The 12777-nt window shown below is 43.7% G+C and overlaps 2 protein-coding genes across 2 annotated transcripts; one reads left to right on the top strand and one right to left on the bottom strand.

The window, feature by feature from the left end:
• Window positions 1-817: 817 nt before the first annotated feature.
• On the bottom strand, window positions 818-6671 carry LOC130015141 (uncharacterized). Its single transcript, XM_056104730.1, has 12 exons — window positions 6379-6671; window positions 6116-6248; window positions 5320-5561; window positions 4754-5031; window positions 4158-4567; window positions 3545-3842; window positions 3000-3202; window positions 2688-2891; window positions 2165-2645; window positions 1544-2014; window positions 1143-1462; window positions 818-871 (listed from the first exon to the last, which is right to left on the bottom strand). The coding sequence occupies exons 1-12, from the start codon at window positions 6669-6671 to the stop codon at window positions 818-820; spliced, it is 3387 nt and encodes a 1128-aa protein (XP_055960705.1).
• Window positions 6672-7895: 1224 nt separating this feature from the next.
• LOC126666806 (uncharacterized) lies at window positions 7896-11302 on the top strand. The gene is made up of 5 exons (XM_050359681.2): window positions 7896-8487; window positions 9102-9637; window positions 9882-10064; window positions 10158-10356; window positions 10497-11302. The coding sequence occupies exons 1-5, from the start codon at window positions 7968-7970 to the stop codon at window positions 11138-11140; spliced, it is 2082 nt and encodes a 693-aa protein (XP_050215638.1). The 5' UTR covers window positions 7896-7967; the 3' UTR covers window positions 11141-11302.
• Window positions 11303-12777: the final 1475 nt, after the last annotated feature.

Genomic DNA, 12777 nt, shown 5'->3' with positions numbered 1-12777 from the left:
TTGTTTTTATATGTTGGTTCTTGACTTGGGCGTGGGATTAAAAAATGCTAGGATAGGTTCTTAGTTATTCATAGACCAAGTTTAAGCAATTTTCTCGGCGTGGATAGCCTGTTGTCTGGGGACAACTCGGAGTTGTTATTGCTCGGGGTTGAGAATTGCTTCGTAGTACGCAGGTGGCACCTAGCACACTGGTGGTGTATAGCTCGCGAGTGGCGCATAGCCCGTGGATGGCACATAGCCCGGGGATGGCACATAGCCCGGGGATGGCACATAGCCCGTGGATGGCACATAGCCCGTGGATGGCACATAGCCCGGGGATGGCACATAGCCCGTGGATGGCACATAGCCCGTGGATGGCACATAGCCCGTGGATGGCGCATAGCCCGTGGATGGCGCATAGCCCGTGGATGGCGCATAGCCCGTGGATGGCGCATAGCCCGTGGATGGCGCATAGCCCGTGGATGGCACATAGCCCGTGGATGGCACATAGCCCGTGGATGGCACATAGCCCGTGGATTTTTTACCGAGTAGAGTGCTCGGGTTTTTTGGAAAAGACATGAATTCTTTTTAATCTTTTATATTCATTGAGGGGAAAAACTTATGTTTGAGTTTTACAAAAGCCTAACTCAAACATAAGTGAAAAAACCCCTAGGTACCTCGAAAATGAAAGCAAGTAACTACTGATAGTATTTCCGAAGAACCTGGGAGTTCCAAGTTCTCGGGAGCACTCTGCCCGACATGTGAGCTATTTTATAAGCTCCTGCTCGTCCGACCTCAGTGACTCGATAGGGGCCTTCCCAGTTAGGTTCGAGCTTTCCTACTCCCGCGTTTCCCTTAGTAATGTCTGCCCGTCGTAGGACCAGATCGCCAACTTGGAAACTCAAGGGTTTAACTCTCTTGTTATGATACTTAGCCATTCTTTGCTTGTATGCTTCGATTCTTAGCGCTGCCTGCTCTCTTCGCTCTTCCAGCAGGTCTAAGCATAATTTCTGTTCTTCCTCGTTCTTAGCTTCATCAAAGAACTGGACCCTTAGAGTTGGCATCCCGATTTCCACCGGTATCATCGCCTCGCACCCATATGTTAGAGAAAACGGGGTGTCTCCTGTGCCTGCCCTTGGCGTGGTTCTGTAAGCCCATATGACCTTCGGTAGCTCTTCCAGCCACTGTCTATCGAACTCCCCTAGCCTGGCCTTGAGCCCTTTTAGGATCGTCCGGTTGGTTACTTCAGTCATCCCATTGCTCTGCGGGTGAACTACTGACGTGAAGCGCAGGTCAATGTGCAAGTCGCTGCAAAATTCCTTGAAGGCTCGGCAGTTGAACTGCTTTCCGTTATCAGTTACCAACGCTCTGGGTATACCGAAACGACACACAATTTGTCTCCAGAAGAAATCCCGAATCCGAGCTTCCGTGATGGTGCTCACTGCCTCTACCTCGAGCCACTTAGTGAAGTGATCTACTGCCACTATCAAGAATTTTTTCTGCCCCGTGGTTGGCGTGAAAGGCCCCAGGATGTCAATTCCCCACGTTGCAAATGGCCAAGGACTTGTAATAGGACACTGCTCTGTAGTAGGAGCATGTCGGATGTTCTGGTGTCTCTGGCAGTTCTCACACTTCTTTACTATCTCCTCTGCTTGCTTAACCATCAGGGGCCAGTAGTAGCCCTGCAATACTGCTTTCTTGGCCAACATGCGAGGAGCTATGTGTGCCCCGCAAATACCCTCATGTATCTCTCTCAACACATACTCTCCTTCCTCCGCTGTCAAGCATCTCGACCACGGGTGGGTGAATGATTTTCTGTACAAGACTCCGTCGAGGAACGCGTAGTACGGAGCTTGTCGCAAAATTTTGTAAGCTTTATCTCTGTTTTCTGGCAGAGTTCCATCCATCAGGTAGTGGGCTATACCTTGCATCCAGTTTTCCAAAGGCTGAGTTAGAAAAATGGTTTCATAGTTGTCGATACTGGAATGCTTTTGAACAGAGAAATGGACTCCTGGTATCTTTTCGTTCACTGTTGCTGCTTTGGCCAATACATCGGCCTCTTGATTTTCCAAACGAGGAACTTGCTCTATTACCCATTTTCCTCCGAGCTCCTGAATCTTGTTCAAGAAGAACTTGACTCTGTCTACGTATCTCCTCATTTCCGAATCCCGAGCTTCAAAAGTACCCAGAGTTTGACAAACGACTAACTGAGAATCACTCCTTATCGTTACTTGTTCGGCTTTGACCACGTTTACCATTCTCAATCCAATCAACAGAGCCTCATATTCCGCGGCATTGTTGGATGCCGGGAAATCAAATTTTACCGAGCTTCGGAGTGTGACTCCGTGGGGGCCTTTCAAGACTACGCCTGCCCCGGATCCTTCTAGATTTGATGCCCCGTCGACTTCTAATACCCACCGTAGGAGTTGTTCGTCAGGTTCTTCAGGTTGGTCGCTTGCAGTGGTCTCAGCTATGAAATCTGCCAGTACTTGTGCTTTCAGAGCCGGTCTTGGTTCGTACCGGATGTCATATCCTCCCAGCTGGACCGACCAACTGACTAGCCGTCCCGACATTTCTGGCCTCTGCAGCGCCTTTCTCAGAGGTTGGTTCGTACGTACTACAATGATGTGAGCCTCGAAATATCTCCTTAGTTTTTCCGCCGCCACCTTCAATGCCAAAGCAAATTTCTCAATTTTTGGGTATCTGACCTCCGGGCCTTTCAAGACCCTGCTGAGATAATAAACCGGGGTTTGCAGACCCTTATCCTCCTTTACCAGGACTGCCGCTGCTGTTTCGTCATTCACCGAGAGATACAAGTATAAGATTTCCCCAGGCTCAGGTCTACCCAGCACCGGGGGTGTGCTAAGGTAAACCTTCAGCTCTTCAAAAGCTGCGTTACACTCCTCTGTCCACTTGAAATTCTTTGTATTCTTCAGGATTTTGAAAAATGGCAAACATCGTTTGGCCGAGCAACTCATGAATCTGCCCAACGCCGTTACTCTCCCGTTCAACTTTTGTACCTCTTTCACCGAGCTGGGTGCTTTCATGCTCATTACTGCCTCGATTTTCTCCGGGTTGGCCTCAATGCCTTTTTCCGAGATGAGATGCCCTAGAAATTTCCCAGAGCGGACTGCGAAGACACATTTTTCTGGGTTCAGCTTGAGGTTAAAACCCTTCAGCTTTTCAAAAGTTTCTGCCAGATCCGCTGCATGTTCCTCGATCCCTTTAGATTTCACGACTATGTCATCCACATAAACCTCGACATTCTTGCCCAGTTGATCTTTAAAAACATGATTCATGAGTCTTTGATAGGTTGCCCCAGCATTTTTTAGACCAAAAGGCATCTTCTTGTAGCAATAGGTCCCCAGATCCGTTGTGAAAGCTGTTTTTTCTTCGTCATCTTTACTCATCGGGATCTGGTGATATCCCTGAGAAGCATCTAAGAAGGCATAGACCGCAAATCCGCACGTCGCGTCCACCAGTTGGTCGATGTTTGGCAGAGGAAAACTGTCCTTTGGGCAGGCATTGTTCAGATCAGTGAAATCTATACAAAGCCTCCATCTACCGTTGGACTTCTTGATCAAGACTACATTAGCCAGCCATTCAGGGTAGTCTACTTTCCTGATGAACCCGGCTTTCAAGAGCTTCTCCACTTCATCTCGGATAGCAATCTGTTTCTCTAGAGAGAAAGTTCTTTTCTTTTGCTTGACAGGCTTGCATTTCGCATCCACATTTAACTTGTGCGAGATGATCTTAGGGTCTACCCCCCCAATATCCTCTGGCTTGTTAGTGAACTCCTCCACGTACTGTTTTATCCGAGCTATGATAGCCTCCCGGTGCTCGTCTGGCCAATCTACCCCCAGCTTTACATACATCTCGGATCCCTCTATAAGTTCAATCGTTTCTAAGTTTTCTCGGGGTTTCTGAGCTTTTTCCTCTCTGATGAGCAGCTCGGGTGTATCGATGTTCATCGTTTCCACCGTGCTGCCCATAGTGGCCATGTAACATTGCCTAGACAGGGTTTGGTTTCCCCTGATAGTTATGACCTCGTTTTCCACTGGGATTTTCATCATCAAGTAACGAATACTAGTCACTGCACCTGTGCTATACAACATAGGTCTACCAAGAATACCATTATAAGCAAGAGGCATGTCAACTATCATGAACAGTGAACGTACCTTCCGTGTTGGTTCCGCCAGGATTCCCTCTGTTCCGTCCTCCTGAGGTATTTCGATGCCGAGCTCCAGATCCAGCTCGACCATGCCCTCTGGGGTGACCGGAGCTCCCCCCAGCCCCAGGAGAGGAATGTTCACAGGCTTGAGGTCCGTCTTGGATCCTCCCATTGTCAGAAAAACTGGCAGAGTCAACAAGTTAACCGAACTTCCATCGTCCACTAGCAATCGTTTTACCCATTTCGATCCAATGATGGCTGACACGATCAAGGCGTCTTCATGAGGAAAATCTACTCCTTTCGCATCCTCTGGCCCGAAAACAATGTTAGGCCATGGCGACCCAGCAGATACCGACATGACCATCTTTTGCTTTTTCTTTCTGCGCTTGCGACCGTACTCAGATTCTGAGGTTCCCCCTGAGATAGTGTTGATTACTCCCGTGACTTGTGTTTTCTTGGATGGGGATTGGGCTTCCCTACTCCCCCCGGGCTCCGACCTGACCGAGTTGACCCTCGTATTTCCCCGGTCTTGGCCCTCCTTGGCCACAACAAAATGTTGTAATCGCCCCTGGCAGACTAATTTGTCTATCTCGCTTCGCAAACGTCCACATTCCTCCGTTTCGTGGCCATAACCATCATGAAAATCACAGAACTTGGATCGGTCTCCATCTTTCACTAGCCTTGGTGGATAACGAATCTCTTCGTTGTTGTGCTTGATCCAGGACAGAATCTGCTCTCTTGGCGTGTTAAGTGGCACGTATTGTCTCGGTACTCCTGCTCGGTCCACATATCCTTCCGTTCCTCCTCCAATACTGAAACTTGGCTTAGGTCCAGGCCCCGTACCCGGCGGACTGGTCTGAACATTGAACGGCTTGTTACCTCTGTACCCCGAAGTTTCGTTCAGAGGTCGGTACCGATCTTGGTTACGGTTAGATCCCTGAGTATTCTGCGTTTTACTGGGAACCGGGCTAGCTGTCCCGTAAGACTTCCTCTGCCTTTCCTCGTCAAGATTGATATAATTCCAAGCCCTGTCCATCAACTCGGTGTAAGTGTCAACCGGGTTGGTGATCAGGCTGTCTCGGAAGACTTGCATGCTGGTGTTATCTTTCATAGCATCGATGGCGGTATCATCGTTCAAATCTTCTATCATGATCGCCTCGGCATTGAACCGAGCAATGTAAGCTTTTAAACTTTCTCCCGGTTTTTGAAAACACTTCTTCAAATCACTGGATCTTTTCTTTCGTTCGATGCTCGGGGCAAAATGGGTTTTGAAAGCCATGGCGAGCTCCCTGAAACTGGTAATAGAGCCCTCCTTGAGGTTCTGGTACCATTTTTGCGCTGCATCACTCAACGTTGAAGGGAAAACTTTGCACACCGTGGCGTCCGAGACACTTTGAACTCCCATGGCAACCTGAAAGCAACTTAAATGAGTCATCGGGTCGGATTTACCGTTATATCTGTCAATGGGCGGATATTTAAACTTATCTGGAAATGGGTCATCCCATATAGCCTTTGACAAAGGGCTAGCAATGCCACAGGTAGTAAAAGGTCGAGACTCTGCCTTGTGCCCTTTATGCCTATCCAGCTCGGCTTGGACCAGACGAGTAACTTCGTCATGCAACGTTTTCTGATGCTGTGACGCTGCACCCGAGCTATGAACACTTTCCGCCCCGTTTCTCCTGACCGGTGGAGCTCCTGCTCTCGCGGTCCGCAGAGGATCTGCCTCCGGGTCTGGGTCTCCCCTCCCCAAACCAGCGTCTCCGCGCTGTGTCCCCGGTGGTAGATTCTCGTCTTGCACCCCCTCCCTTCGAGGAGGAGGAGGATCATTCCGACCTTCGTCTCTCGGAAAAGGGCGATCATGCCGACCTTCGTCTCTCGGCAGATTAGTGTCACGATGATCTTCGCCTCTTGGTGCTTGATGCTCTGTGGGACCCCTAGGTCTGGGTCGTGGGTGATCGCTCCGACCTTCTTCTCTCGGAAGACGACCATCCTGAAACTCAGAAGCTCTGGGCGGTGCGGCCACAGGGGTGGCCGAGGGATTGTAACTTGGGTAGTACTGGGACATGACTGCAAAGTGCATCTGCTGCGCCTGGTGCAGCTGGCGAGCCATGTATTCTAAATATTCTTGAGCTTGTAAGACCGCCGGAGGTATATCCTGCCCAGAAGTTGTTCCCGTTCCCGTAGCCACCAGTGTAGCGTCTATCGGGAAGTTGAGTTGAGTGGGAGACAAGGTATTGTGGAGGAAACTCTGAGGCACGGTGGTTCCTGGGGTTGATAAGTGGGTGTGACTTGGATCTGAAGCAAAAGGGTTCGCCCTTGGATAGTTTTCCGACCCGTGCAAAGGCACAAATCCAGCTCCACTGCCGGAGGCCCTGGATCCTCCCACCTGAGCATTCGCCGGAGGAGTTAAACCAGTGATCACAGAGGTCCGACCACTAGCAGAGACTCCCCCAACCAAGTTAGCGTCGGTAACCGTAGTTCCCAGAGGATCTACCCTGTCCAAAACAGGATCATCAGCCATTGTTTCTTGTCAAGATCTGATCAGCAACGTCAAGAGAACCAGAGTAGAACAGGGGAATACAAAACGACTTCCCACAGACGGCGCCAAGTGATGAATCACCAAACTGAATCCGAGCTGTAGTGACCTGCACACCACAAGCAGACAGAGGTCAGAAAGAACTCCGGTGGGGGTCACCGGACGTTCACTCCGACGCTCAAGTAAGATTTTAGGTAGAGGAAGAAGAAGAAGAGAAAAGAGAGTGTTTAGAGTAGAGAAAAAGAAATTACCTAGGGTTTGTCCTTAAACCCTCTATTTATAGTTAGGGTTTAAGGACAAACCTGCCTTGCTGGCAGGCTGTGAGCCCAGTGGTCCCAGAAATCAGTTATGCTGACGTGGTAGAATATCCCTGCGGGAGGCACGGGTTGTTAGGTGTGTCAGAGGGAACATTCCCCACGTACCTGTCAGAAGATCTTCTGTGGTCCCAGGATCTGGTACACGAGTGAGCGCTCTTTGGACGGGACCTCGGAGCCCGGATAACTTGGGAGTCAAGTTATCATAGTTCCCGTATCTGGAGCAGCCCAGAGCTCGAACCAGATGGTCCAATCTTTCGGGCTTAGGAGCTCGGAGCTCGGCTCAGGTCTAAGTCGAGCATACGTCAGAGCTCGGGTAAGATTCTTGGTCCGACCTTATCAGGCATGATTGTCTCGGATGATGTTTGAATTCCCATCGATCCGGTGACCCCCCAAGTCATGCGTTCTGTGGTTTCGAGAAGGTCGGAAATTGTTACCAGGTCGGTGAAATGCTTGACTTAGCGATGTTCGTTCCTGGCGAGGTTGCTTCGCCCCTACTAGATGTGCTACGTTATCAGGAACAGATAGATTAAATAATGACCTAACCAAACAAAGAAACAGAGCTAGATTAAATAAAAACGACTTCACCAAACAACGACCACATCAGAATAATACAACATGGCAACGGTTTAATTAATTAAATATTGATAATAATTTATATTTTAATACACGACTATTAGTACAGGTAAATGTTTTATAATAATGTATTATGAACATGCATTGACAAATATAGAGGCCTATGGTGTGAATTCATCGGTGTCGGTGGTATCATCGGAGTTATTTATGTATTTCTGATACATATACAAAAACCGTTGACGTTAAATTGATCCAAAAAAAAACCGCTGAGGTTAGATATATAAAAAAATATTTAAAATATGTAAAAATCTCTTTTATAGTCGAAAGTTTTTTAGAAAGCAGATAAGTGAAAGAAAATAACTTCAAATTAGTTAAATTTCTTCAATCTTTTATGGCAGAGGAGAGAGGTAGCATAGCCTTCTACTCACAACTCAGACCACCGGCGCTGGACATATTTACTTGTCCGGTTCTGGCAACATCAAGCGGAGATGAGCTTCCCATGACTGACGGAGTCTCCTACAATTACAACTGCCGAGCCATTCCGACAGAAGCTCTCACGACACTTATCAAGCATCCCAAACTAAAATCAGAAGCCAACGAGGATGACGTTAGAACGGGCCGTCTCTCGGGGTTTGTTTTCGTGTCCGAACGAGACAACGGCCTCGAGACGCTTCATATCGGACTCCGCTTCGGTGACGGTGACGGAATACCTATAGTTAAGGTGTTCAGTTTGGCTGATGTCTATGGCACGTTCAATGGCATTCGCATGGAAGACAGTGGCTGCATTGCCGGTGGGCATTCTCTCGTCTATGTCAGTACCATGGAACGTCCGGTAGAACGTCGGCAGCCTTGGACTGCCGTTTACAAAACCAATCTCTTGACCGGAATAACCGAACGCCTTACTCCATCAGGTTCTCTCATTCAGCTTCTCAGTTAGTTTTTTTTATTGTTGTATAAAATAATGTTTCTGACATCATGGGATGAAATTTATCATTTTTATGTGCATATAGGCTTATTTTTGTCCTTTCGTGTACACTAATGACAAAAAGATAATGAAACCTGATAGTATGTTTTAAAAATAAAAATACTAATTTAAAATAAGTAAAGATTTTAAATATTATAAAGTAGATTCAGAAAGTTTAGGCATCCTTAATAAAATATTATAATTTCAGATTATTTTTTTCATTTCAAATTAATAGGCACCACCTTGCTATTTTTGACGTTTCAAATTATAGATTCTGTTTGGACTGTTAGTTCTTATTTGTCCTTCTGATCCGTTTGAATTGAGAGTTTAAAAATTGAAAATTGAAAATTTAAATTTTTTGAAATAGAGATTAATAGATTTATAAATTCCTATGTTTGAATATGAAATCTATAAAATTATAATAATATTTTTGAAATAATTAAAGTTTAACATAATCCTTCATTTCTTAAAAATGATATATTCTTGTGTTTGCTCAAAACCGTATATATCATTTTGGGTCAGATAAAATAATATTAAAATTAACTTGACATGGTTTAACAGGAGTAAGTGATCTGAGCCCTTCTGTGTCTCCATCTGGAGAAAAGGTAGCAGTGGCTTCATTTCAGGGAAAGGGTTGGACTGGTGAGATTGAAGATATGAAGACTGATATTTATGTGATGAACATAGATCGGAATCCATTAGATCGCAAGAGAGTGATCCAAAATGGCGGGTGGCCAACATGGGGAAGTGACAATGTCATATTTTTCCATCGATTTGTAGTAAAAGGTGGAGACGCGAAAAATGATTTTTGGGCTGTGTTCCGAGCCGATATTAGCACCGGTCGAATCGATCAAGTGACGCCGGATGGATTCGACGCGATGACTCCCGCCGCCGTTGATGCCACCAAAGTGGCTGTGGCAACTAAGCGCCAAGAATCAAACTACAGTCGACATATTGAGATTTTTGATTCAAATGTTCCAGACCAATCTGTGAAAATAACTCAGATTATCAGACCAGAAGCTGACCATTTCAACCCCTTTGTCATGGATGGAGGAGACCGCATTGGCTATCATCGTAGCAGAGTCGAACCTCTCCCGGTACTAATTTTTTCCGTGAAATTCATCGGTTTATTCTGGTGTTGTTAAAAATAATCTCACGCTGCTTAAAAACACAAATATAAATAGATTTATAAGTGTCAAGGTTCAACCACCTATTAACTACTAGTTATTAAGTCATGGTTGAACATGAGCACATTTCATAAACATGTGCGTTGTCACAATCTCACCTATATAAAATCATATTTCTAAAAGGTATATGCAGCTAATATTGTTAGTTTTGCAGAGTGGAGAGCAAAGCAACATAAATCTCCAAAAGTTCAGCTCGCCACATAAAGATGTTGGACTATTTAGGGTGCCTGGTAATTTTCCCGCATTTTCTAAAGACGGATCCAAACTCGCATTCGTTGACAGCGAGCTTAAATCCGTCTGGGTAGCCGACAATCAAGGCTTGCGCGTTGTCTACACGGTATAATTCATCCAATCATAATTATTTTTAACCCAATGACATTTGATATTTTATACCGTAAATAAATGATATAAAATATATTTGATTGTGCAGACAAAAACTTCAAACATCTTCGCACCTGTTTGGAACTCAAATCCTGACAAAGATTTGCTGTATATTTTGATGGGAGCTTCTATTGTGGCCGAAGAAGTGCAAATCTGTGCTATCTCCGAAGTATCCAAAGGTGTCGGACAGTTTCGACAACTCACATTCGGCTCGTCAAATAATGCCCTCCCATCCACCAATGAAGCTGGTAAATAGATTTATGATTGTTGTCTTTCTTTAAAATATCATATTATTTTAATCTTTTATTATAAATTTACTAAATATGTATATTTAAATTTTTATAAAAACTAATAAAAAAATTGTACAATGTGTTGAAAATTGTAAAAGGGACGAAATTAGTTTTCCGATCAACAAGGGATGGAGGAGACGAAAAACATAAAAATCTATACATAATGGATGCGGAAAAAGGAGAAAGCAGCGAGATCACAAGGCTAACAAATGGTGCCTGGACTGACACACAATGCCAATGGGCTCCGAAGGGAGATTGGATAGTGTTCTCATCGACTCGTGATAAACCTAGCCAGGCACCAGCGACTGACCATGGTCTCGATCCAGGGTATTATGCGGTGTACATTGTGAACGCGGAAAATTCAAAAGTGGTCAGAGTTGTAACAAGCATGGATGATATTGCGGGGCATGTGAACCATCCATTTTTCAGTCCCGACATGAAGAGCATTGTTGTGTCTGCGGATCTTGCTGCTATGTCTGTTGATCCAGTTTCCTTACCTATGATTAATCACTCGGGGAGGCCTTTCGGAGATATCTTCACCGTTGATATTGACTCTGATGATCTGAAAAAGAACGAGGATCTGAAAAATTTTGTTCGCCTCACACATAGTAGATATGAGAATTCTATTGCAACTTGGACCGGGTTTCCACTGGGGGATCAAATTGCAAAATGGAACATGCTTTCCAATAATTCTTACTCCCCAAAATGCCCTTACTTGAATTCTGATGGAGGTAAAAATTAGCTCATGACGAGTCATCTTTGTATCCCTAAAAGGCGTTGTTGATTGTTTTTTTTCTTTCGGTTTAATGGCTTGGTTTTTCATTCTGCTTGTTTATGTTAATTTTGTTTTCCAGTTAATAATGTATTGAAAAACTTTAAATAGTTTTTCATTCCGCTTGATTTATGTGATTTTGTTTTCCAATAATTTATGTATTGAACAAAATAAAAAAAGCTATTTAACAAAAATTGTTTGCATTGTCTTCTACTTTAATCACATTTTCTGTATTAAACATAAACCCTAAATTAGATTTTCTTATCGCTTCGTTCTTGGATTATTTTCATTGTTTTGTCGTCGATTATTATTAGTTTTACTTTCGAATAAGATACGATTTATATCAGTTTCATATTCAGTATTTATTTTAGTCTCAGAATGAATTCGATAATTATTGCTTTTAGTATTTTTATTATTATGTCTAACTAAACCGTTCATTGGAGATTATTAATCGAATTATATATGTTTAATTAATTTGAACTTATGAGTTTTTGTTCTTAATATGTTTTAATTATTGTGTTTAATGTTTAGCCTAAATTGATCACTTAGTCTATGTCATATGTTTTGGTTTTAGCTCGAGAGAGTAAAATTGGAATAGAACAACATAATTAAGAACGTAGGAGTTAATTGCGTGAGAGTGAATTAACGAGTGCGTGTTCTTAGGATTCACTTTATAACCCTTCAATTAGTTAGTAATTAGGTTAATCATTGTGCGAGAGTGAGTATTAACCTGCTATTTATTAGTTTTATGCTTTTGCTGTAATTACTCGAGAGAGAGTTTTAGGTGCATGCTTTCGATTAGTCCGACCTATATCAGAACAATACAATCCATAACCCGATCAAATAAACAGCATAACAAATATTAATAAGCCCTGTTTTTCTCCATATTTGTTAAACACCAATTTTAATTGCAGCTTTAGTTTACTTTAACTTACAATTGTTAAATTCTGTCTTTTAATTACACAACAAATAAAACTGTCTTTTCGACTATCCAAATAGAGTCTTTTAACTGGTTGTTTTTAGAAGGTTTCTCTGTGCATACGATATCCAGACTTCGCAGACTGTATTACAAGTTGGCATACGTACGCTTGCGTGTTTTTACCAACAGTTTCTAACAGAGTAACCACCGCGGAGGAGGCGGTTAACAATGGCCATTGGCGAAGCCTAAAGAGAAAACACCGCTAGTAAGGCAAACAACTTTATCTCGGTGATCATAGTTGATCGGCAATGATTTCCATGTTAGAACAACGCGAGCCTTTGGATTCTTTGTTGATTTCAAACGGTTAAATGACATTATATTGAGTAATGCACTTAGGTTGCCATTTCTTGAAACTTTCATGATTTGTTTCTATTTAGTTATTAAATTTTAGTTGCTTTTCAATTTGATTGTTAAACCTTAATTCTTTTCAGCGGGGAATTTTTCGGTCAAAAATGCATATGTAGCAACCGAATTTTATCTTTTTTTACCTAGTAACTTGACATGTATGCATAATTAGCGAAAAAAAGAACTCGTTTAATTCGAAGTTATGAATAAGTGATAAGTTTTCAGAAAAACAAAAACAAAAGTACTATAGTAATCATCTATACTAATTTTATTATGTAGTATT

This window comes from Mercurialis annua, linkage group LG2, assembly GCF_937616625.2.
Source record: "Mercurialis annua linkage group LG2, ddMerAnnu1.2, whole genome shotgun sequence".
In the NCBI taxonomy this organism is placed as follows: Eukaryota; Viridiplantae; Streptophyta; class Magnoliopsida; order Malpighiales; family Euphorbiaceae; genus Mercurialis; species Mercurialis annua.
Note: the sequence above shows the minus strand (reverse complement) of the source record. Positions and strands in the feature narration are given on the sequence as shown.

Bases quoted from the DNA above. Each gene is read 5' to 3' on its own strand.
- LOC130015141 (XM_056104730.1), bottom strand. From the start codon at position 6,671: ATGGCTGATGATCCTGTTTTGGACAGGGTAGATCCTCTGGGAACTACG. The intron at 4,568-4,753 runs GTTTGCGAAGCG...ACACTATCTCAG, and splicing joins CGAAACGGAGGAATGTGGAC to GGGGAACCTCAGAATCTGAG. The intron at 3,843-4,157 runs GTACGTTCACTG...ATGTATGTAAAG, and splicing joins TGGCGGAACCAACACGGAAG to CTGGGGGTAGATTGGCCAGA.
- LOC126666806 (XM_050359681.2), top strand. From the start codon at position 7,968: ATGGCAGAGGAGAGAGGTAGCATAGCCTTCTACTCACAACTCAGACCA. The intron at 9,638-9,881 runs GTACTAATTTTT...TTAGTTTTGCAG, and splicing joins GCAGAGTCGAACCTCTCCCG to AGTGGAGAGCAAAGCAACAT. The intron at 10,357-10,496 runs GTAAATAGATTT...AAATTGTAAAAG, and splicing joins CCCATCCACCAATGAAGCTG to GGACGAAATTAGTTTTCCGA.